The sequence below is a fragment of the Mytilus edulis genome, chromosome 13 (assembly GCF_963676685.1).
Source record: "Mytilus edulis chromosome 13, xbMytEdul2.2, whole genome shotgun sequence".
Classification (NCBI taxonomy): domain Eukaryota; kingdom Metazoa; phylum Mollusca; class Bivalvia; order Mytilida; family Mytilidae; genus Mytilus; species Mytilus edulis.
Window position 1 is genome coordinate 13,842,184 of NC_092356.1, and position 25,738 is coordinate 13,867,921.

The 25,738-nt window shown below is 31.5% G+C and overlaps 1 protein-coding gene across 5 annotated transcripts in view; it reads left to right on the forward strand.

The window, feature by feature from the left end:
• Positions 1-3,327: 3,327 nt before the first annotated feature.
• LOC139500670 (solute carrier family 2, facilitated glucose transporter member 1-like) overlaps positions 3,328-25,738 on the forward strand; it is a 40,156-nt gene continuing 17,745 nt past the window's right edge. The window contains exon 1 of one of the 5 annotated variants that reach the window (XM_071289459.1): positions 3,328-3,549. Coding sequence is in view for 4 of the 5 variants with exons in the window: in XM_071289454.1 (XP_071145555.1) it covers positions 19,983-20,015 (33 nt within the window). In the remaining variant the exon portion in view is untranslated. Of the gene's footprint in view, positions 3,590-14,430; positions 14,859-19,760; positions 20,016-25,738 lie in introns of those variants that run through there. The other 4 variants (XM_071289457.1, XM_071289456.1, XM_071289458.1 and 1 more) reach the window with 4 other exon arrangements.

A 25,738-nucleotide genomic window follows, 5' to 3' on the forward strand; every position in this document is an offset into this window, starting at 1 on the left:
TCATAGTATACAGAAAAACAGAAAACAAAAAATAACGGACTTTGAAAAAAAGGGGGAGGGTTAAAAAAAAAACTGTCCTCACCAAATACCTCTATTAATCTTTATACCTTTCTTGACATACTCCAGTTATAAAATCTTTAACAAAAATTCATCTTTCAACAGTACATACTTTCAACCCCGCTCTAAATAAACTCATCATAGATACCAGGACTAAATTTTGTATATACGCCAGACGCGCGTTTCGTCAGTGACGCTCGAATCCAAAAAAGTTAAAAAGGCCAAATAAAATACGAAGTTGAAGAGCATTGAGGACCAAAATTCCTAAAAGTTTTGCCAAAAACAGCTAAGGGCAATCTTAATGCCCGCGATTTCGCGGGTGTGTTCTAGTTCTTTTTTCAGATAATAGATTGATTGAATATAGTGCTATACGTAGGGCAAAACTATTTACAACCCATGTTCATCCCTCTGTTTTATGGTATTAGAGTTGGTTAATGTATCAGTGAAAACAGCCCGAAACTGAGTAGATAACAGGCCAAGGCCACCAAATGGTCTTAATCACGGCGAAAAAATATCGTTCACGTAGTCGGTATTCAGCTGACCCTTAAACAAAAAATGTGTACTAATTCAGTGAAAATATAGTTACTAAATAAAGTTTGACTTATTTGTAAGTTCTATCTGAAATATTCAAATTTTCTACACTTTCATCATTATCTTTTTGATTTAAGTGAGCTGCGTCAAACACAGCATTACTTATATATAAACTCATCATAAATACCAAGATTAAAATTCTGAATGACAGACGTGCGTTTCGTCTATAAAAGACTCAGCAGTGACGATCGCATCAAAAGAGTTAAAAAGGCCAAAGTACGAAGTTGAAGATAATTTGAGGATCCACAATTCCAAAGGTTTTGTCGAACCAGTTAAAATATTCAATTCCTTGGGTAGAATATCCTTAGTTTTTCGAAAAATTCAATTGAAAGTTGTGTAAACAGCTTCAATGATAAATGATGTTTTACTTTTAGTTAATTTTATTACACCTTAGATAATATGTATTAAAGCAAACACAATGTCAAATTGTAGGTGTTTATCAATTCGTTTGGAGTATTATAGTTTTATCATGTAAAAGTAACAATGAGCTAAAAAGATTTTCCAATCGATTGAACTACTGTCTGCGGCAGATGTGTTTGTCCACATAATATACAGTCAGGGTGACTTTCAAATGACATTCAAGATTATTACATCATTTGATTCTGATGTAAATCAATAACGATGATGATGAAAAGTGAATTAACAAAAAGGTATCTAGCATATTTCAGTTACAACACCTGCATAAATACTGAATTCCAAGGAAAATTCTAAACGGAAAATACATCTGGCGTACTAGATTATAATCCTGGTACCTTTGATAACTATTTACACCACTGAGTCGATGCCACTACTGGTGGACGTTTCATCCCCGAGGGTATCACCAGCACAGTAGTCAGCACTTCGGTGTGGACATGAACATCAATTATGTGGTAATTTTTATAAATTTCCTGTTTACAAAACTTTGAAATTTTCGAAAAACTAAGGATTTTCTTATTCCAGGCATAGATTACCTTAGCCTTATTTGGCACAACTTTTTGAAATTTTGGATCCTCAATGCTCTTCAATTTTGTTCTTGTTCGGCTTTACAACTTTTTTTATATGAGCGTCACTGATGAGTCTTATGTAGACGAAACGCGCGTCTGGCGTACTAAATTATAATCCTGGTACCTTTGATAACTACCTAAGCCCATGGCAAAATCAAGCTCAAACACATCTAATGAATGGATAACAACTGTACGAGGTAACATTATACTCATATAGTATTGATCGATCAATTAGTTTTGCTAAAACTCAAACGTTTGAGGAACCAAAACACAGCATTTAATGGTCTAGAGGGTAAAACGTGAATTTCTAAAATCGAAAGAATATACCATTCAATACAAAAGACCGATTAAAAAGAACCTTGACCTCTCTTATAAACGCTGGGTCGATCTCAAATGCTCCGGAAAGGTCAGCTTATATTATCTGCTAGTGATACCGATCATATTGCTGAAGGTAAGTAAATATTGAACAATAATTTGCATTTGGTGATTAAAAATCGAGGAAAAAATGTGAGTGATTCAAATTAAGCAGAAAACATTGTGAAAATCTTTATATGAGAACCAAGCTCAGCACGATCACATTAACTGCATATACTGACAATTCTATCTCTTTTGGGTAAGTTTACGGGATTATTTATTTCAAGGTTTGCGATCGTACCAAAGCCCCGAACACTACTTCAATGAAAACAAAGGCAACAGTGTATTTAAATATAAAAAATATCCATATTCACTTAACATTTTTAGGGTGTAATTAGCTTCAACTTAGCATTTTTGAATGAAATCCTTTTAACTGGATTCTTACAAATAAGTACAGTAATACTAGATTTCTTCTGACATTGATAACAACGAAAAGTATAACTACACTGTAAATTAAAAAGGGGGAGTTCATGAAAACAAAATCGAACGAGTAGAACACATCTTTACCTGGTACTTGCTGAGCAACCCAAACAGACATAGTAGGCTAACGTGACAATAATTGGGATCCGACGGTTAAAACTATGTAAACATATAATGCAGACATACAGATGAAGTTGACGTGTCATCGATATATAACCGCAATTGTGATTAGTATATTAATTCCGAAGAATACAACATTGAATACACTAGGTAAATGTCCAGTTGCATATAAATTTTTCCTTGCATTTGACGTATTTCAAAACATATCTAGGATCTTTAAAATAGGCAATTCTTATCTATATATTATTCGTACGTGAAAAAATACCGCATATTAACATTTAATTATAAAAGACTACAGATAAAAATAAAATACAATATGCTGAGTAACACAGTGTGGTGCGTGTGTTGTTTGAAGAACTGACTTATAAATATCTTATTGGTGTTGTTGTGTTCTTGAATTACCATCTAATTTGGTTCATCGTATCGAAAGAGGAATCAAAATTGGCAACAAAGTGATGATACCAGTGAACCGTTGATAACAGTTACTAGGTATACACATTACCTTTTTAATTTAATTTGCGGTGGTAGCAGGTATAAAATAATAAGAAATTGCTACTGAAATCACTTACATTTCATTATAATAGTTAAATCATGCTACTGAAATCACGTACATTTCATTATAATAGTTAAATCATGCTACTGAAATCACGTACATTTCATTATAATAGCTAAATCATGCTACTGAAATCACGTACATTTCACTATAATAGTTAAATCATGACACACTATGGGTGGAAGATACATAAACATATTATCACAAATTAAGTAATATGGTAAACAAACTTGAGCCACTTATAAACCATCTTAGCCCCTTATATCTTCCTGGGACACTTGTAGGACTTAAATAAGGCTACTTAAGAACGCATTAAAATGTGTATATCGGAAAAACCTATCCCCGGAAGCTGAAAACATGTTTATATGGATATCCCTGGATTGGTAAATATAATTAGGAGAAGAAATTAAGGTGAATTTTATTACAACAAGTTATAACAATGAAGACAGAGGTCAGTTGGTTTTTTTTTTACTGCATGCCACTGATAGGGAAGAGTGCCAATGACACAACTCGAAATCCAAGTCTCAATTTATAAAAGTAAACCATTATAGCTAAAAGTATGGTCTTCAACACGGAGCATTGGCTTACACCGAACAGCAAGCTATAAAGAGCCCAAAATGAGGAGTGTAAAACCATTCAAACGGGAAAACCAACGGTCTAATCTATATATATAAAAAAACGAGAATCGAGAGACACTTATGAACCACATCAACAAACTACTGAACATCAGATGCCTGACTTCGGACGGGTGCAAACAATTGCAGCGGGTTTAAACGTTTTAATGATATAAAACCTTCGTCCTCACCTGAAACAATAGTGTAACACCACAACATAAAAAAACAAACACTAAAGACTATCAATTGAAATGGCTAAACTCAATCAAAAGACATATTAACACATGTGAACGTAGTAAACACTGAATGAATAGATTTGATCTATGATGCAATGTAATGATGCATGAACATGTTTTGCATTTGATTACTTAAATGGCATGTTCACATTCGGGGAAATAAATCAAAAACGAAATATCAAAATGAGCTTAAGTGTTGACCATTAATTGCTGAAAACCCTGTAACTACATTTCCAAGACCAATATTTAAAGAAGCAATTGATCAGGATCAATATTATAAAATTAATCTTAGTTGTAAAGCAACATTCTGATTGGATTAACTTTTCAGTTGAAATGTTGTTATAAAGAGATTGTATTGAACAGTTCCTCTATAATTAATCATAATGATACAGATATAGAGCCAATTGACGAATGATACCATCGATGATAGTCCAGTTGCAGATCTAATTCAACATTTTTTGTGAATGAAATATAAATATTTTAGTGTTTTTATTCACAGTATTTGAAGTTTGTTTTCATTGTTTGGATTGTTGCTTTTACAGTGATATCCACGTAAGCAATGTTACAAACGACGGCATTGATTAGAATAAGTACGTAAATTTTAAAAATGACGATCAAAGTCCTTTTTTCGTTTCTGTTTTTATTAAACATGTTAAAGAAAAAACTTCATTGGTCTTCAATAAAAAGTTATCTAGCAACGTTTTACCTCTATATTCAATGATAAATAACAAATACTAGTAAAGGATGTAAATTAATATTGTTTTACATGTGTTATAAAATTCATATTATAATCCATCTACCAATGGTCTCTTCGTTCGGCGTCTTTTCAATTTCCCTTGCCAAGTCAGGAACATGGCAGTTATTATCAAATAGTCGGTTTTTGTGTATATTGGCATTTGTTTTTGTAGCTGTTTAATGTTTCTGTTTCTTGTTTTCTTTTATTTTTGTTGTGATTTTGGTTTTTAACCTCTAATTTAGTTAAATCAATGTATGACTATTGAACAGTGTTAAACGTTGCCTTTATTAATGAACAATGACAGAATAAACGTCTCCTGTTATGCAGATACCAACAGCGTGTTACCAATCGCCATTCGAATTCATAATTCACAAGCAGTTCATCAAATAAGCTTCTGTATCCTGTAACTGTCAATTACGCTCTAATGCAACATGGTTAATGATCCAGTAGTATATTAAATATTTATAATATCCTGTTGTTATTGTTTACGTCGGAAAAGTAAACATCTTTATATCAAAATAGAAGGAAATTAAAATATTCTATAAGTTCTCATATATTGTAAATCATATACTATCTATTAATAAGGGCAGCATTAGGCGGAATGTTAATTTGATGTTTACTGAAATTTTGAAAATCTTAGTAGTCATCCGTGATGACTACTAATCTTTCATTGTGCAAACTTAATATAATAAACTGTATATCACATTATAGTCTTGTTGGAAATTGATTTTATGAATTAGAAGTCGAAAACAAGAGGTATCGTATTTCGGCCAATGAAGAAGATGAATATAAAATAAGACGATGTGGTATGATTGCCAATGAGACAACTGTCCACAAGATACCAAAATGACACAGACATTAACAACTATAGGTCACCATACGGCCTTCAACAATGAACAAAGCCCATACCGCATAGTCAGATATAAAAGGCCCCGATATGAACACTTCTTTTAATTTCATTCCACTTAATAATTAAGTGTGGACTATGTAATACCGGTATTCTGATAGATTGGAGTACCAAAAGTGTGGACTATGTAATACCGGTATTCTGATAGATTGGAGTACCAAACAACTATTACTTCAAAGTTTACTTTCAACAACCACTTACTCTCATCAGTAAGAATAACAGACACAGTGACTTTCATTGTGATCTAAGACTTCGTTAGCTTTCGACAGTCTGGTAGAAAGTTTATGTGGGGATACAGTGAAATCGGAACCTCACGTTTTTATCGTTAATTGAAATCGATTTCTTACATAAATGTGTGTATACAGTGAACGTTCCTTATATATGACACATTAATTAGCATGAGATTTGATTTTGACTTTAATTTCCCGAATACTAAAATAGAATGCTCTTCTCATTAAATATGGTAGTTAAACTAGTTTGCTATACCAGATTGAAACAGATTGTAAGATAATAGAATATTTTTGTACCTTTCTAAACCCATCTTCAAAATTGAAGGAAGACAAATTTTCAAAAAAGTTGCGCCAAATACGGCTAAGGTAATCTATGCCTGGGATAAGAAAATCCTTAGTATTTCGAAAAATTCATACTTTTGTAAACAGGAAATTTATAAAAATGACCATATAATTGATATCCATGTCAACACCGAAGTGCTGACTACTTGGCTGGCGATGCACTCGGGACGAAACGGATTTATTGACACTTGTGTCACAAATAGAAACTGGGTGTATCTGTGACTGGGAAATGTGTTGGCCTGGAACCACACACACACAATAAACGGTACGACAAGTCTGCACGGACTCTTAACTCTGGGACTAGCTCTTGTAACAAAAGACGACTCTGGTTAGCGCGATGTATAATTTTAAAATAAGTTCAGCATGGAATACAATTGTACAGAGTTGGAACTGCTCAGTGTAATACTAAATCCAATCTGCCACATCAAAATAACATCATAGTTTATACAACAAACCAAAACTACTTGTATAGGCTTGACAAATATTTCTCTAAATGAGTGAGAAATTTCAATTAAGGGATTACAGAAAAATTAACACATAGATAATACTAATTAACAATAGAACATACAGACTTATTTATGGAATTAAAGTCTTGGATTGACAAATACGAATAATAGATAATTTTGAAGTAAAATGTCGCTAATTAAAAAAACAAATTAAAACATGAAATTAGATTAGCTTTATCTTCTAAACTTGACTTAAATCTTGCACAATAAAAATATCAAAATACCTAGTGAAATATTGCAAATATAACAAAAACATTAGTTTTACAAAATCTTTAACAAAATGTCCAAAAAGTCTCAAAATCAATTTTTGTCCATTTTCCCACTGTGACACTTGGAGTATATAAAAAAGTAACTATATTTCCGGTTAATGAGATATTAGTCTAGATTGATGGGACATAGCTCAACATTTGATATTCATGTATCATATACTGAAAAAATAAGGTTCTCGTACACAGTAAGACTGTTCATGAAGATAAAAACTAGTTCAAACTGATCAAATATTTCAGGTTTATAATTTGGTACACCTGACAAATCAGTAGCGCATTTCTCAAACCAGATACAATGTCGAATAAAATAATAATAAAAAAAACCGAACATGCAGAAAAGTTGTGCCATATACGGTTAACTTAAGGGCTTTTTGCTTGGGGGAGGGAACAAAATAACGAATATATGACCATTACACAGGAATTTCTATCAATGCTATTACAACTTTGTTTAATTTTGCCTGAAAACATTTCATTCAAGCCATGCCGGTGTATATTATGTAGCAAAAAAAGCGTAGCAAATTATAAACATTGTATCTTTGATGAATTTTTGAACATATGGACTTAAGTTCAATTCGATCCATTTTCCTTGGAATTTACTCGGTCTTCAGTTTTTGTGTAATTTTGGTTGCATGCTTTTCATTTCAAATCTGATTCGTCTATTGCCACTGGAATAGTTGTTCATCTAATTGTTATTATGATATAAACAATTACGTTTACAGCATTGTTCCTCTCTATTATAAGATAAATGCAATCATTGTCTAATGTATATTAGAAGACACGACGCAATCATCTTTTAGCGGAATTCATAGTTTATTTATGATAATGAGTTTGCTATTGTTGAATAAAATACACCATTCAAAATTATATTGTTGGCCATCGATCAGAATTTGTAGATTTTGATCTACTATAGTATATATTAACCATTGCTTTATTGTATTCGAGATTAAATAATTTAGTACTAGTTAAATTTAAAATACAACAGCAGGTTTTTGAAATATAATGTATACTGTTGCTACCAAAGATGTAATAAAGATCATATTTGAATGCTTATACAATCCTAAATAAACACAAGGCTTGTTAAAACCGTCATCGAATCACTAAGTTTAAAACTTGTATGCCTGTATAACGTACTTTATGCATCATAAAGAAAAAGCCTGTGGTGCCATGTGCAAGACACATTTGATCACGAATAGGGATCAGACACATTAATTACAGAAATGAAAGTACTGCATTAAAACTGAGCCAAATGTTCATTCTCGTTGACCTCCTGTACGTGCAAAGGGTTGAATCATTTTGTCCCATAATAGCATATCAGTCCATTATCATTTATTTTGGAAAAGTATGAAAACGGCGGGTGGTTGTGATAAAAAGAGGAGATTTGAAAAGGTTAGCTCATTCAAAGCGGAAACATTCAAATATGCAGAGTGTTTGCTTTTAGTTTTGAAAGAGACAATTTCCTTTCATACTAAATGTTAATAATTCTTTTGTTGGGAATTCAATGTGCTTTACAAGGTTTTAGCAGACAGTTTTTTATGAGGGTGAAAATATGCTTTCCTTTTATAGAACATCATGTCATCTCGTTTTCATCATATCTAATATTTTAGATTACGTGAGTCTCTATGTTGTTTCATTACTTTCCTTCTGTTTGTGTTGACTTTTAATGTTCATAAGTCATCTTTTAATATCGTAAGCATATGTTTATAATACTAGTACATTAACTTATGAGCCCATAGACATAATTTAGTCATGTGACCGTGACGTGATCAACGTTTTTTCATGGTTTTCTACGGTTTAAAATGGAATTTAGAATTAAATTATAAGAAATGACTGTAATATTTTTTCTGTCTATTCGAAATAACATAAAAAAAATAGGTGCACACTGTTTAATAACCCGCTACGCGCGTTATTCAGTGTGCACCAAATTTTTTATGTTATTTCTTCATAGACAGAAAATATATTACAGTCATTCCTTAAATGTAACAGATGTTTGAGACTCATGAATAGAATGAATTTTACCAATGAAATACATTTCTGGTATTTTTCCTTGTGATGTAAACTATTGTTTTAAATTTTTTTTTTCAAAATGGCAAATGAAAATAATGCACCCGAGTTAACTATTATATTTCCTTTGATTGTATTCGATGAATTGTGTTTTGAATGACATTTTTTTGTACATCATTTTTTGTTAGATTACTCATCTGCTACTTTTGATGGGACATATAGAATTTTACATGTGAACATCTCATCTAGAATTTGAATTATTTTTGCTGATTGATGTTTTCTATCAACTATGTTATGTCGACGTCCGTTGGTTGCATTCTAAGCTATGTGTTTTGTATACATTGTTATGTATTATATATTGTTTATTTGCTACTCTTCACGACAAATGTAGAATAATTATTTTTGTCCTCTTTTGGTTCCTTATACCTGGGAATAAAATTGTTTTTTGCTTATCTGTGTGTTTTGTGGCATTTTTTTATTCATGTATTCTCTAATTAGTTATCAAAAGTACCAAGATTATAATTTTATACGCCAGACGCGCGTTTCGTCTACATAAGACTCATCAGTGACGCTCAGATCAAAATAGTTAAAAAGCCAAACAAATACAAAGTTGCAGAGCATTGAGGATCCAAAATTCCAAAAAGTTGTGCCAAATACGACTAAGGTGATCTACTCCTGGGGTAAGAAAATCCTTAGTTTTTCGAAAAATTCAGAGTTTTGTAAACAGAAAATTTATAAAAATGACCATATAATTGATATTAAATTACTATTCCTATGTATGTCTTCGCACTTATAATGCATGTCTTCCCAAACGTGTTTAATTGGCGGATCCAGGGGGTGGGGGTTCCGGGGGTTGGAACCCCCCTTTTTTGGCCGATCAATGCATTTGAATGGGAACATATAGTTGGAACCCCCCCCCCCCCCATTTGTCCTGGGTTGGGAACCCCCTCTTTTTTAAATGACTGGATTCGCCACTATGTTTCGTTACAATTAAAGCATGTAAGCTCAAAATACTTGTTTTAAATGGTTATAAATAGAATTCTATTGAAATGGAATCCGCATGAACCAAAATAATGCATACTTTCACGTTCATTCTTTTGCTCTAAATACAGTTTATTTTGACATTAGAATTGTTAATATTAGATCTAGAAATAGCAACTGTTTTGTTCTCGTAAACAAAAATATTGACGAGCTCATGCAGTGTGTGTAGGTTACATATTTGTACATGCCACTGCACCAGGTGACAAAAATCAAAATAAAGCATTTTAACCGGCAAAATTTTTAACGAAATATATTATATAAAATTTTAACCTAATGCCCGACATATATTCAATATCAGTTTTAGAATGAAAAGTGTTTCTAACGGTATTGTAACCTCCTTATTAATTTATAGACAAAAATGAATATAGGGTCCAAGTGATGCAGTAGCTGTGAGTTACATGCAGGAGATTCTGTGCTAGGTCACTTGAGATTAAGTGACTCTAAATGCAGTTGATAATCTCTGCTATAAGTTACTTGGGCGCAGGGGATTATACATGTGCTCAGTCACTTGATTGTAACTCCCTGGATGCAGTTGATATAAAGTCTGCTTTGAGTTACTTGGGCACAGGGGATTCTGTGATAGGTCACTTTCTCAAATAATGAGAAAAGCACCAAATTTTGCATGATGGTACATTTTTGTGTACTGAGAAATATTAGCTATGGACCCACCCTATGGCGGCTTATATCAAGATGGCCGCCATGCATTCTAAAGTATTTTCCAGTATTGCACAAACCACACTTGATTTGATGCTGGAGGCACAATATTTAACATATTTGAATGACTTGGTGTACTTAACAAGATTTTGTTTTGATCTATCTTTGAAATTCAAAATGCGGCTATTTTCAAGACTTTCATTGTACCATATTTTGTCCTTACAATGACTTTGTAAATTTGAAGGTAGCTTGTATTGTATTATTGTACGATTCAACATTAACATTATTTATAAGGATTTTCGGTGACATGATACATGTATAGTTGTTCTATATCATAGATATTAATAGTGTTGTAGATTTCAATAGTATTACAATATCGGATCTTGAACCACTAACCTAGTGAATAAATGGTCCAAATAATTGAAGAAATTCATTGGATTTTTTCCAAATATTCCAGTAGTATATCTGATACTTGTATTACAAATTCTACAGTACATCTAAACCGACACGAAATGTTTTTATGAAATACAATTAAAATTCACGCCAAAACAGTAAAAAAAAAAATTTTAATTAATTTTATGCCAAAAATGAGGGTCCCCAATCCAAACCTTCTTCTACATATCGAATAATTTCAGTTTTGTAACATATCATTGGTTTTCACATTGTTATCTTACGAATGAAAAAAAAAAAATTCTATAAAAGATAACATTGTGGTAATCTACAAACTATCATATGATTGGTCTAAATGCAGGAACTCCCTACTTAAATGCGAGATTTTTTTTTAAAGAAAGGGTTCCCATTGATGACGTTTTCAACAACTTTTAAAATAATCAGGAAGTTTTAATCGTTTTAATTAACAGGAAATCTACCCGGATTCAACGAGTTTTTAGTTTAGTGTTACACAAATCCCATTCAAGTAATCAAAAGAAATACAATTATTAGTAATAATATACAAATTATCATATATTTAACTGATTTATAAGCTAACAAAAAACAGTTATACAAACACTTCCCGGTAATCACTGTTTGATTCGGACCAACTTTGCCATTCAATATCTGAGCTTCTTTTCCATTAAAGGTCCCGATTCCCAAATAGTGCTATATTATCTAAATTTTACCCTTAACATTATCCTTAACCAGACCTAACCCCGACACCAGCCATGACCCTTAAGCTTAACCCTATAACCTACAACATCTATCCATAACTATAATGAACCCTTATCCGTAAGAGTAGGGACACATAAAGTAAAGGAAAGCCTTTTTATGTAGCTTCTGTGATGATGTCTTTTTATTCCTTTGTGATATATCTTGTGGAGGATCCAGAAATTTTCATAAGTGGGGCCTACTGACTGCCTAAGAGAAGGTCAGCTTCGGTCATGCTGCAGTTATTCCCTATATAAGCAACCAAATGTTTCCTTGATCTGGATGTGGTTCTTCATTTTCTTATTCTACAATTTTTTATGCTATTTTTTCTATCCTTTTTTATTCTTATTTTTTTTTTAATTGTTGATTTCTTAACACTCCATTATTCTCTATTCTTTAATCAATAAATATACAATGTAATTAATTAATAGATAGAATGTGTCCCCGTGCCTGCAGTGAGAGTTGTTTCATTGGCAATCGTACCACGTCTTCTTTTTTATATTTACTGCAGGGTTTGTTACTCGTGCTGTGTGGATGCAGTAGTATGTGTGCGTGTCTGTAGTGTACATACAACATAAAATTGAGAATGGAAATGGGGAATGTGTCAAAGAGACAACAACCCGCCCAAATAAAAAACAACAGCAGAGGGTCACCAACAGGTCTTCAATGTAGCGAGAAATTCCAGCACCCGGAGGCGTCCTTCAGCTGGCCCCTAAACAAATATATACTAGTCCAGTGATAATGAACGCCATACTAATTTCCAAATTGTACACAAGAAACTAAAATTAAAATAATACAAGACTAACAAAGGCCAGAGGCTCCTGACTTGGGACAGGCGCAAAAATGCGGCGGGGTTAAACATGTTTGTGAGATCTCAACCCTCCCCCTATACCTCTAACCAATGTAGTAAAGTAAACGCATAACAATACGCACATTAAAATTCAGTTCAAGAGAAATCCGAGTCTGATGTCAGAAGATGTAACCAAAGAAAATAAACAAAATGACAATAATACATAAATAACAACAGACTACTAGCAGTTAACTGACATGCCAGCTCCAGACTTCAACTAAACTGACTGAAAGATTACGATTTCATCATATGAACATCAGGCACAATCCTTCCCGTTAGGGGTTTAGTATCATACCATCATAACATATATGAGAAGAACATAACCCGTGTCATGCCAACAACTGTTTTTAGAATAAATGTGTTTAGTTCCGATGCAAAGACCTTATCAGTGACTCAATATTAACGCCAAAATATGCAATCTTTAATGACTTGACAACAGTATCGTAATTATATCCCTTCTTAATAAGTCTATTCAAAGGTTTTGTAAGTTTCTGAGGTGAATACTGACACCTTTGTGCTTTATACAGAATATTACCATAAAAAATTGGATGTGAAATACCTGAACGTATTAGAAGTCTGCATGTTGAGCTATATTTACGAATGATGTCTTTATACCGATGATAAAATTTAGTAAATGTTTTGACTAGTTTGTGATTACGTACACATAAAACAATTTTAAAAGACTTAAAAGACATTACAACATGTGGAAAGAGAAATCAATTTTAAAGTAGAACAGTACAATTTAACCAATGATAGGAACACACGTTTAATAGACTTAATAGTTAAAAAATAAAATTATATGTTAACAGTAAAATTATTACCAATAGAAATGAAATGAATATCCGTCCCATTGCCGTCAATGTTAATATCAACAGAAAGCACTTTTACGTTGTTCCCGTTAAATTTCTCTATGTTTCAATTGCAAATATTGAAAGGTGTTCAAAGCGAAAATCTTTGTTTAAAGGAATGTAGTGTTGAATAAAAATTAGACTTAATAGACAGTACAACACGTACATGAAAAGAGAAATCAATTTTATAGTATAGAACAGTACAAATTAACCAAAGATAGGGACACACGTTTAATAGACTTAATAGACAGTACAAATCGTGAAAAGAGAAATCAATTTTATAGTAGAACAGTACAAATTATCCAATGATAGGAATATTCTTTCAATAAACTTAATAGACAGTATATATACAATATATTATACTAGAAAACACTTTATGTGCCGTGGACTTAATAGACAACACAGCATTATCATATACAAACAGTACAACATAGACGTAATAGACTTGATCCACTGTGACTTGATCAGACTTAACAACTTATGACAGGAAAAAAACACTTTGTCGCGGGGCCCCTACCCTAACTGTCCTAACTCTGCTTCTGAAAGAAAGAAAAAAACTAAATTTCAATATGCTTAAAGTAACGACCATATTTAACTTAAAAGGGGGGGGGGGGTATATGGTTTTTCCTAAAATATATTCTAATCCCCCATTTAATGAAGAAAAAAATCTGTTCAGGCTATTGCAAAAAAAAATATTCTGATTCCGGCAGATGTTCACCATACCAAAAAGCGTAAAATTTGAAGAAAAAAATATAATAGCTTTAAAAACCCCAATGTTAATTGCGCTTTGTGTTAATTAAGACTCTGAATAAAAAAAAAACATATGTAACCCTCCTCTTGGTTGCTCCCTAATAGACATATCATAGATCATATATGATACCAAGCGGATGATCATGTGTGTAGTAAATAGTGTAAATTGGGATGGTGAAGACCTATCCTAGCTATGCACTTTCTTACTCTTCTTGACCTAACAGTGTCAGTGAACATTTTGCACTGTACTTGGAAGATCTCGGAAAGACAGTTTAGAGAAAAATAAACCGCATGATAATATAAAATATACATAACTCCGGCATATTCTGTCGTTATCCTTGTTTGAAAAAAAAATAGTTTTAAAATCTATGATCTCCTATCAGTGCACTTTATTATTACTATAGTGAAAACGTGGTCTTTTGTTTACAAATGATAAGTGGGGGTGTGTGTTAGTTCAGCATTTTGATTGGCTGGTTTTTTTTTGACGTAGGCCTACAACAAATCGAGAATTTTCTGTACAATTGACCTTCATTCATATATACAGGACACTAGACAGAAAAGAAATTTAGTAATCACGCGTAGAAATCATGACAGAAGTGAGTATAATAATATCATTGGCTTATGCCATTATCATTTCATTATTTAAGATTTAGATAAAATTTAAAATTTCATATCAGTACATACACATTTCTGTGGCAATACACGCACATGGATTGTATACAAACATGGCTACCAGCACGTCTAAGAATAAATATCATGTTTTGAAAATTATTCGGGTCAATCGGGATTTAAAAATTGACACGTATTGAACAGTTTAACACTGAATTGTATCTAAGTCTTTTCATCTTTGTTTACATGATCTGGAAACGTTATATATGATCATGACAGTGTTGTGTTTTGTACAAATAATAATAACATTGGCAAATTTATGCTTGTTCTGATATCAATTATTTGATTTTATACATAACGTGACGGTACCCAAATTGCACCTATTTTGACAGTTTTTTCACCTACGTTTTTTTATGATCAAGAAAAAAATCTCCATACTGTGTTTATTTTGTAGCCCTATCCTTCTTTATTGTATAGATACACCAATTTAATTTTGAATCCATATTGAGTCATAAAAAAAATGGGTTTGAATCAACCTCCAAACTATCCATGATTCTGTAATGAGGAGTACCCAAATTGCATCCATGCTTAAATTCACATCGTCAAAAGTCTAATAACCGAGCTTTTGTTTAATTTCTTCAAATATTTTGAACAATTGGATATTAGTCCATGCTTACTCTTCATATTTTACGAAATGGATACTTATAATATATTGTATTTGCTAATTTTAAAAAGATGACGTTTTGATGACGTCGCATGGTGACGTTTTCGTACATTTTGCTTTTTCAGTAAACAGTCCATTTGTTGATAAATACTGTGAACGTTTTGTGTATATCTAAATATGTTTACCTATGTTGAAAGACGTGCATAGTATCAAATCATAAAAATACAAATTGTTTAGTCTCTAGGAAATCTTGTAAGATTTCCGTTGCTATTTTTTCTAAATAGGTGCAATTTGGGTACTCGGTGCAATTTGGGTACCCTTACGCAGGGATGGGGTCGATTACTTTAAAATGTAATCGATTAAATTACAATTACTTTGCTAATAAAATGTAATCGATTACATTACAATTACACCCTATTTTATATGTAATCGATTACATTAGATTACTTTTCTTTATTGTAATCATGATTACTTTAGATTACTTATGATTACATTGTATATTGCTATATCAAAGTTTTTTTTATAACTTTTTATCCTCACAATAAAGCTTATTTTGGTGATTTTTTTTAAAAGTCTTAATTTATTCATCTTTTAAAAGAATTTATAGACAAGTACAGTGTAACATGTGTAATTTGATAAAATAGCTATAGACAACTGTCCTTTCTATATGTAAAAGATATAGCTTTATTTTTAACTACAAATTGTAACCAACTGCCTAATTAACAAAAAAAAAATGAAAATAAGGAAAAATTCATTAAGTATAGTTTAATTGTCTGTTGGGACATAATTGACACATCAATCAATGTTTTTACAGGTGTTAATCACTACTTCCATTTTTTCAAACAAACAATAGGTGGGCTTGGGTATTAAAATTTTATTGTCTTAATAACAATATCAATAAAGTTAAAAGTGGTTGATTGTCATTATTTGTTTGGAAATTTTTGAAAATACTTGATCTAATTAGTAATAATTATAATTATTGTCAGGTGAAAACACAAAACAGTTTTGTAACTTAGGAAAGATTATACATTTCTCTTTATATTAAGAAACAGTTTATTGTATTAAAAGATATATTGTATTGATGAAACTTCTGACGTCCCCTATTGTTTACTTTGCATATTGTTTGTAATATTATGCCATATGTATACACTGTACATTTACTTGTTTATACTGGTGAGCCTTAAGGTTCAAAGTTAATAAAGAATAAAAATAAGAAAGCACATATTATACACGAATATATGGAAAATAAAATTTATTCAATTTTGTCAATAAATGAGACCTGGTTTTAACTTCCATTTTGAATTAAGTTGGCTTATATATTTATGCAGACCATCAAAGTCAAATAGGAACTAAATGTTTTCTGCATTTGAATTTCAATGCAGTTATGTAAATATATTGGGTAAACTGATATGAAATTGGAGTTAATATCAGAAGTTTTCAATCAAGGCATATTCTTGTATCATAAGAGCTCAATCTCACAAAGAAATATTGGAGAGTAAATTTCCTTTTGTAAACTGTTAACAAAATAAAACACTTGGTTATACAGATTTGTTATATAGATGATCACATTAAACATGGTCCCATCATGGTGATTACTAGTTTCATGATTTTTCATTCAAGCTTTACATTTTCTTATTTTCATCTTGTGTATCAAAAACTATTTTCATATATATACAAGATTTGTAATCAGCAAGTAATCATATGAATGTAATCTTAAAGTAATCTAAAAGTAATCATGATTACACCTGTTTTTTGTCATGTAATCGATTACATTACGATTACTTGTAATCAGAAATGGCATGATTGCTGATTACATATGATTACACTGCAAAATGTAATCGATTACAGCTGATTACGATTACTGATTATGATTACCCCATGCCTGCCCTTACGTTACATGTATTAATTAATTCCATTGATTTCTCAAGGAAATAGTCATAGAAAATACTAGTGGATAATATCATGTCTCTGATAATATTATGACTAGGAACAGTGTTTCACATTTATGCATTTCTGATTGTATATATGAAATGATAAATTTTAGGCTAAAGTTAAGGACAGGTGCGATTGGTTGAACTATATTGAAATTATTCATTTTTAGATATTCTATATTATTTTTATGCCCCATTTATGGGCATTACGTTTTCTGGTCTGTCGTCGTTCATCCATATGTCCCGCTTCAGGTTAAAGTTTTTGGTCGAGGTAGCTTTTTGATGAATTTGAAGTCCAATCAACTTGAAACTTAGTACACATGTTCCTTATGATATCTTCTTTTTAATTTTAATGCCAAATTAGATTTTACCCCATTTTCACAGTTCACTGAACATAGCAAGTGATAGTGCTGATGCCCCATGTACTAAGGACACATTCTTGTTTTACTTCTTTTTTATGCCCCACCTACGATAGTAGAGTGGCATTATGTTTTCTGGTCTGTGTGTCCGTTTGTTCGTCCATTCGTTCATCTGTTTGTTCGTTCATCTGTCCCGCTTCTGGTTAAAGTTTTTGGTCAAGGATTTTGATAAAGCTGCAGTCCAATCAATTTGAAACTTAGTACACATGTTCCTTATGATATGATCTGTCTAATTTTAAAGCCAAATTAGACTTTTGACCCCAATTTCACGGTCCACTGAACATTTAAATTGGAAGTGCCAGTTTCAGGTTAAAGTTTTTGGTCAATGTAGTTTTTGATGAAGTTGAAGTCCAATCAACTTAAAACTTAGTATACACATCTTCCCTATGCCATAGTATGTTCTTTCTAATTTTAATGCCTAATTAGATTTTTTACCCAATTTCACGGTCCATGGAAAATGATAGTGCAAAGTGGGGCATCTGTGTACTTTGGACACATTCTTGCTTAGGATACTTTTTCCTTTGTTATAAAATTTGGCTGTATTATAATTATTAATATAGTCAAAAGTGTAAGCAATGTTAATCCAACTAGTAATTAACTGAACCAGAGTTTACAAAAAAACAGTACATGCATCAACAGTTCTGTATCAGTTGATTTCACCAAAAATTTTATGACTAAGATTGGTCATAAGTCATGATCAATTCAGTATAATTAAGAAATAATTCATGGGGGCTTGAACTTATACTGATTTTACCAAAAGCCATAGTGAGGTGTAAAATATCAGCATAAAGGACAAACCTGTGGTAAAATCAGTATTAATTCAAGCCTCAATGAATTATTTAGAGTCTAATAGGACAAATACGGCAATACTTTTGAATCTAAGCGCTCTGGGTGAAGACAAATATTTGCCGTTCCCGTAAATAAGTCTACTTCTACGTGATCTACATTGGTGAAAAAAGAGCGGAGCAAACTGAATCAATGATCATCAATGACAAGACATGCTTAAAAAACTATTTATACATGTTATAATAATGTATTCAGTTGTTTGATTGAATTTAAATGATAATTTTACTTATTTGTAAAAGAAAATTGGGTTATGACATTTTTGCATCGTTTGTTTACGTATCACAATCGAGCATTTTTCCATAAAATGCTTCTATTCATATGTCATCCTTCAATGATGTCGGGTATCTCATTCATAAAATAACATGATGTGGGAGCAGGATTGGAACAGTCCAAGCAATATTATTATAAGTCATATTTTACCATGGGAGTCTTCTCAAAGCGTTTGAAGAAAGTCATATTAGAAAGTTTTTTTGTGAAACTGACTCCTGTATCTTGAGTACCTAGAAGAATCCTAAGTGGGCTTCATTACAACAGGGTTTCTTACACAGCAACATTTAGGTAATACATGTATTTGCTGTCAGTCATACAACTCAATTCAGTACAAAATTTGTGCTCAAAACACCAAATCCAGTACAATTGTATTTGATTGGTTGATTTCTGAGTCCTGAGTAAAGAATAATTGTGATCAGATATTGTGAAATCTGTACAAGTACCACATTTATATTAACAAGACGAAAGTACATGCATAAGTATATGTACACAGACTTGTACATTGTGTACTATGTACTATCATAACTATGGGCAGATCCAGCCATTTTTAAAAGGGATATTGCTCTATGTTCTCATTCAAAAGCATTGATCGACAAAAAACTAAGAAATACCTAAAAAACCTTACATTTCTTAATCTGACTTTGGAATGGCAAATGTCTACATTCATTTGCCATATGAAAATAAAAAGATGTGGTATGATTGCCAATGATATAATTCTCAACAAGAGACCAAATGACAGAGAAATTAACAACTATAGGTCACTGTATGGACTTCAACAATGAGTAAAACCCATACTGCATAGTCAGCTATAAAAGGAATATACATGTATATATATATGAATTGCAGTTACACTTGCAATTTTTAAGAGGGATGTTATTTTTTATGATCATGGTGATAAGTGGCAAACAAACAATATACATGTACATGAAGACATGATAAATCTGTTAAAAAGATACAAATCAAGGACAAAACTCTGGGAATATGGCACATAGACCTCAAAAGGAGCAAGACGAGGTGAATATAGGATAATATTAAGGTTGTACAGATCACTATATAGGGAGATAACTCGGTAAAAATAAGCTGAATGTTTTATTTATAAAGTGTTATATTGTTAAGGATAATTTATAAATGATGAAAACTACTATTGAGGGTTTATCAAATCACTATATTATATTAAACTGATTGTTTGAACTTTAGTAATCATGATAATAGATAATTAAATAATCTGCTTATTTTACAACCGCACAAAAAATTGATTATAAGTTAGAGCATCTGTTGTTTTCTTGATTATTATTCATTTATCTATATATATTGTTCAGACAAATGTTGCATCAAGACAATTGACGTGGCTAAAAATCAAATTGACAAAAATATCAAATCTTTATATGATACTGAGAAAGTTGTATAGTTTATAATAAGCGATTTAAAGTTTTTGATAAAGATTATATTCTGCACAATATGAAGTCAGAATTGAACCAATATTTTTAGCCAATTACTTTGATTTCCCTTTTACAATCATAAGATATATATATGATATGAAAGAATTTTCTTGAAGGTTTGCACTTGAGATGTGATCTATATCCTTGGCATCTTTTCTGGTTACCATTTTCATGATTTTATACCTAACAATAAAATGGTACTACCCAAACTTAATTTGTTTGTTTCTTTTTTTTGGTAATGACGTGCATATTATCAATTGTAAAAGTACCTCAAAGCCTTGAGACTTATAAGTGTCCATACTTACAAGCCTATCCAGACGTTCTAAGGTTAAATTTTCGTCGTTTTAGACATTAATATGTATACTTGTACATGTACATTGCAGTGTACATGATATGTAAAGAATCTCATTTGTTCAATACCCAAAAACATGTTTGGAGTTAAAATGTTAAATATGTCTAACCTATAGACATACAATGAATGTACTTTTGGACTTGAACAGTGTAGTCCAACTTGAAGAATTTCATTTGATCAATAGCATGAATAGAGAAGCATGCTGTGTGTTCAAATGTTCAAATAAATGTCACCTTTTAAACATAATTGTAGACCTCTTATATTACAGTATCAAGAATTTGATTCGTTCGTATGACCTTTTTTCAATGACTAAATATATATATTTACAGCAAGCGTATATGGGTCAAAATACAAATGTATAGATTAATAGACTAAGCCTATTTGATTAATTAGTTTTAACACCCAATGTTTAAATGATCATATTAGCTTATATACACTAAATTTGACCTTGTCAGCATTTAATATGACAATTGACAAAACTCATTTGTCTAGGTTGTAGATGAAGGATATGTACATGTAATAGAATCATTTACATGTATTAGGCTGTTAGCCTGTTTGGTTGTACATGAAAATGTTAAATTTACACCAAGATACATGTATTATATTCAATGCAAATGGATAAATTTCATTAAATTAGGAAGGGGATGAGCCTTAGTCAGATTTTTCAGCAATTTTATTGTATTTTACAGTATTAAAAGTATGATAATAAATGCTTGATATCTAATTTCTGATTTTCATTTATATTCAAGTGAATAAACTCATCATAGATATATACCAGGATTGAAATTTTGTATTTGCACCAGATGCGTGTTTATATAAAAAAGAAGGTATGATTGCCAATTGATAACTACATGTATATAGGTCACTGTCTGGCCTTCAACAATGAGCAAAGCCCATAACGCATAGTCAGCTATAAAATGCCCCTAAATGACAATGTAAAACAATTCAAACAAGAAAACTAAGTCTACAAAAGACTCATCAGTGACGCTTGAATAAAAAAATGTTCAAAGGCCAAATAAAGCATGAAGTTGAAGACCACGGAGGACCCAAAATTTGCCAAATTCAGTTATGGTAATCTATTCCTGAAGTACATTTAGAAAAGCCTTAATAAGTCTTTAAATTCAAAGTTTTGTATACAAGTTATTTATAATTATAACACATATAAGTTTGGACTACTTGGCTGGTGATACCCTTGGGGAATAAAAACTCCACCAGCAGTGGCATTGACCCAGTGGTCATAGATGCCAGGACATCATATAGGTCTTATTCATGTAAGTGTAAATTAGTAATCAGTTATACAGCTACTGCATGGATTAAATTTATCTTCTAATAGAGTACCAATTTTATTTATTTTTTAATTTAAGGAGAACTTCTTCTAACACACTGTGGTCTGACATTTCAGATCTGCTTTGAAAAGAAGTTGAAATAGTTGTAGATTTTCCACTAATAGAAGAATATCAAGTTGACATTCATACAAAGTCTTAGTAATTTTGTACAAGGAAATTAAACCGTAAGAAAACCAAACGTGCATACTGACTATATGAAAGTTTTCCCTTTCTTTGACGTCAGATTCTGTTGAATGACTATGTAAAAGTTAATTTTCTCACAAGGATTAAAAATAAATTGCCTATTAATAACATGAATTCAATAATAAAAATAAATTCATTTAAATCTTTAATTCATGAATATTTTTATTTGCCATATTTTTATAAATACTTAATTTAACATGTTTTAACAGTAAATTTTATTGTAATTTAAATGTACTTTTGTCAATTTTAATACAGTAACATCAGAGTTTGTAAACATCGCCTTTTTCGCTTTAAGCTGTTTACTAACAATACATGTTCTTGTAACATGCTTAAAAGCAACAAAGTCAACCAATTGTGTTGGTCAACCAATCAATTCAAAGATGATACTGAAATTTACATTTTCTCCTTTAAGGCAATTTAGGTCTAAGCATGAATAACGTAAAAACAATGAGTATTTTGAGAGATTTCCCTGTGTATGGCTGAAACGTTTACCTAGAGGTTTTTTAAGAGCAAGTCTGACTCTTGTTATCTCCCTTGAATTAAGTACAGGTACATTTATTTTTTATCTATCTGATGAGTTAAGCCTTTTTCAACTGACTTTTATCATTGCTTATAGTTTGTTCTTATGTTGTACTGTTACACCACTGTCCCAGGTTAGGGGAGGTTTGGATCCTGCTAACACTTTTAACCCCACCGCATTATGTATGTATGAGCCTGTCCGGAGTCAGGAGCCTGTAATTGAGTGGTTGATTTTTGTTTATGTGTTACATATTTGTTTTTTCGTTCTTTTGTTTGTACATAAATTAGGCCGTAAGTGTTCACGTTTGAATTGTTTTACATTGTCATGTAATTTTGGGGTCTTTTATAGCTGACTATGCAGTATTGGCTTTGCTCATTGTTGAAGGTGACCTATTACTATAGTTGTTGATTTCTGTGTCGTTTTGGTCTCTTGTAAAGAGTTGTCTCATTTGCAATCATAGCACATCTTCTTTTTTTTTTTTTTACATATTTTAATCTTGCAAAAGGCGAAAAAAGATGTAGACATTCTATTTTCCTATTGAGTGAGGGAGCCAGGCTCCAAGGAACTTTTAGTTTTACTCTAAATGATTTGGTCTCTTGTGGAGAGTTGTCTTATTGGAAATCATACCACATATTTTATTATATGATATGTAACCTGCAACTTTGATGACCTACGTTTCAATTGATTAGACTTCCTGTATTGCTACATGTTGAAAACTTGACAAGCCTTATACATGTTATAGATTATCATGAAAAAGTATAAAATTTTATGGATAAGAAAGTTTATCAGGTACATCAAATGTTTGTTGTATGATGCAATAAAGTTTGACGTAGACTTATTATAAGTTCAATGAATATATGTACATATTAAAGACATAGTGACTTTTAAATATGTATGGGAAGAATTGAAAGCTTATAAAACCATACCTTTTCATATAAATGGGCTAAAATATGATTAATTTCAATGAACGATAATGACATTTAAATTTTCTTAAGCCCTTTACATTTTTGTAATACACGTGTACATGTAGAGATTAAAAATTAAGTAATTTGCATATTTGTTGTGTCTAGAACTTAATCAAGTCACGATGATCTACATTTGTACATCAAGTTTTTAAATAATATTACTGAGTAATATTAGTATACATTTGTTGTGTCTGAAGCTTAAACAAGTCACGTTGATCTATATTTGTTTATTTATGACGTTTGAGAAATCTTATTATTCAGATTTTTCTATAATCTCCGTTCTTCAATTACTTGTTTTTATATATGTAATATATATTCATCATGCTTTATGAATGAAATGATGTCATTAGATTTCGAATCATTGGTATCACATCATAAAAGTATACATGTATGTACATATGTATTATTTGAAAGTCAATGTATATATTATGGTCTGGTTTAAAGGAGTATAAGTATTAACATGATAATTAACATGATCAAAGTACAGAACTATGGATTAGTATGCATATTTACTGAGATTGTACCTACTCAAGTAAGGGAGCTACCATTTGATTTTTATGGGGGGGCTAGGATGAAAAATTTTGTCCTGCATTTTTTTTTAGTTGTAATCTCTGTCCTGCCTTTTTATTTTTCACTCTATTCGGTCCTGCTTTTTTTTTATTAGTTTGTCCTGACTTTTTTTCATAAATTGTCATCCTGCCATTTTTTTTTTGCAAAGTGTCTCATCCTGCCTTTTTTTTACTCAGAACTCCTGTCCTGCCTATTTTTTTCAAATTTCATCCTAGCCCCCCATAAAAATCAAATGGTAGTTCCCTAACTGTCCTAGTTCTTACTGAGATTGTACCTAATCAAGTAACTGTCCTAGTTCTTATTGAGATTGTACCAACTCAAGTAACTGTCCTAGTTCTTACTGAGATTGTACCTACTCAAGTAACTGTCCTAGTTCTTAAAGCACGTCTTTAATAGAAAAGGGAAAAACTTGATTAATAGTAATTTACATTGGACAAATATACATTTAGGTGCAAAATAGAACAATTAATGTAGACTAATGCTAAATGGTTTAAAGAGCTTGTGGCAGACTGCATGTTGACCACTAGATGTTTTTTAACTATTTAATTGTGTCATACGGTTGCTGTCCTGTTGATGTATAACCTACACTTCAATTTAATATTTGTTGATGTCATTCTAAAGGTCTTTTGGTCTTTGACAACGAATTAGCTTCTGTAGTTATTTTGGCATGTAATATGTTTAAAATGTGGCTTTTTAATTTGTAAACATTTAAAATGAGAATGGGGAATTTGTCAAAGAGACAACATCCCGACAAAAGAGCAGACAACAACCAAAGGCCACCAATGGATCTTCCACACAGCAAGAAAATCCCGCAACTGATGCATATGGTGGGCTTCAGCTGGCCCCTAAATAAATAATGTGTACTAGTTGAGTGATAATTAAGGCCATACTAAACTACAAAACATATAAATGAACTAAAATTAAAAAGAAAACAAGACTTAACAAAGGCCAGATGTTCCTCACTTGGGACAGCTGCACAAAAATGTGGCAGGTTCGACATGTTTTGTGAGATCTCAACCCTCCCCTTCACCATGATTACAAGTATAATTCTTTTTAAAAAATTACCTTCAGAATCACTTCACATACATTTTTTTTGTACGTTACATCAACAAAGGGGATGCACAAGATTCAATAATTCAAAGTAGTTAAAGTTAATGTGTAGGTCTAGTTTGGTACAATTTTGGTTCTAGCAGAGTGAACGCTCGAAAATTATTATTCATTCATAAAAGTAAATATATGAACTAAGTGACATGGCTAATCTATTATCAAAGAAACATTATATTTATATTCAGACCACACTTCCTGTTTACACTAATTTTTAGAGCTATTTTTGGAATTATTTGACTATATTTGGTATTTTCA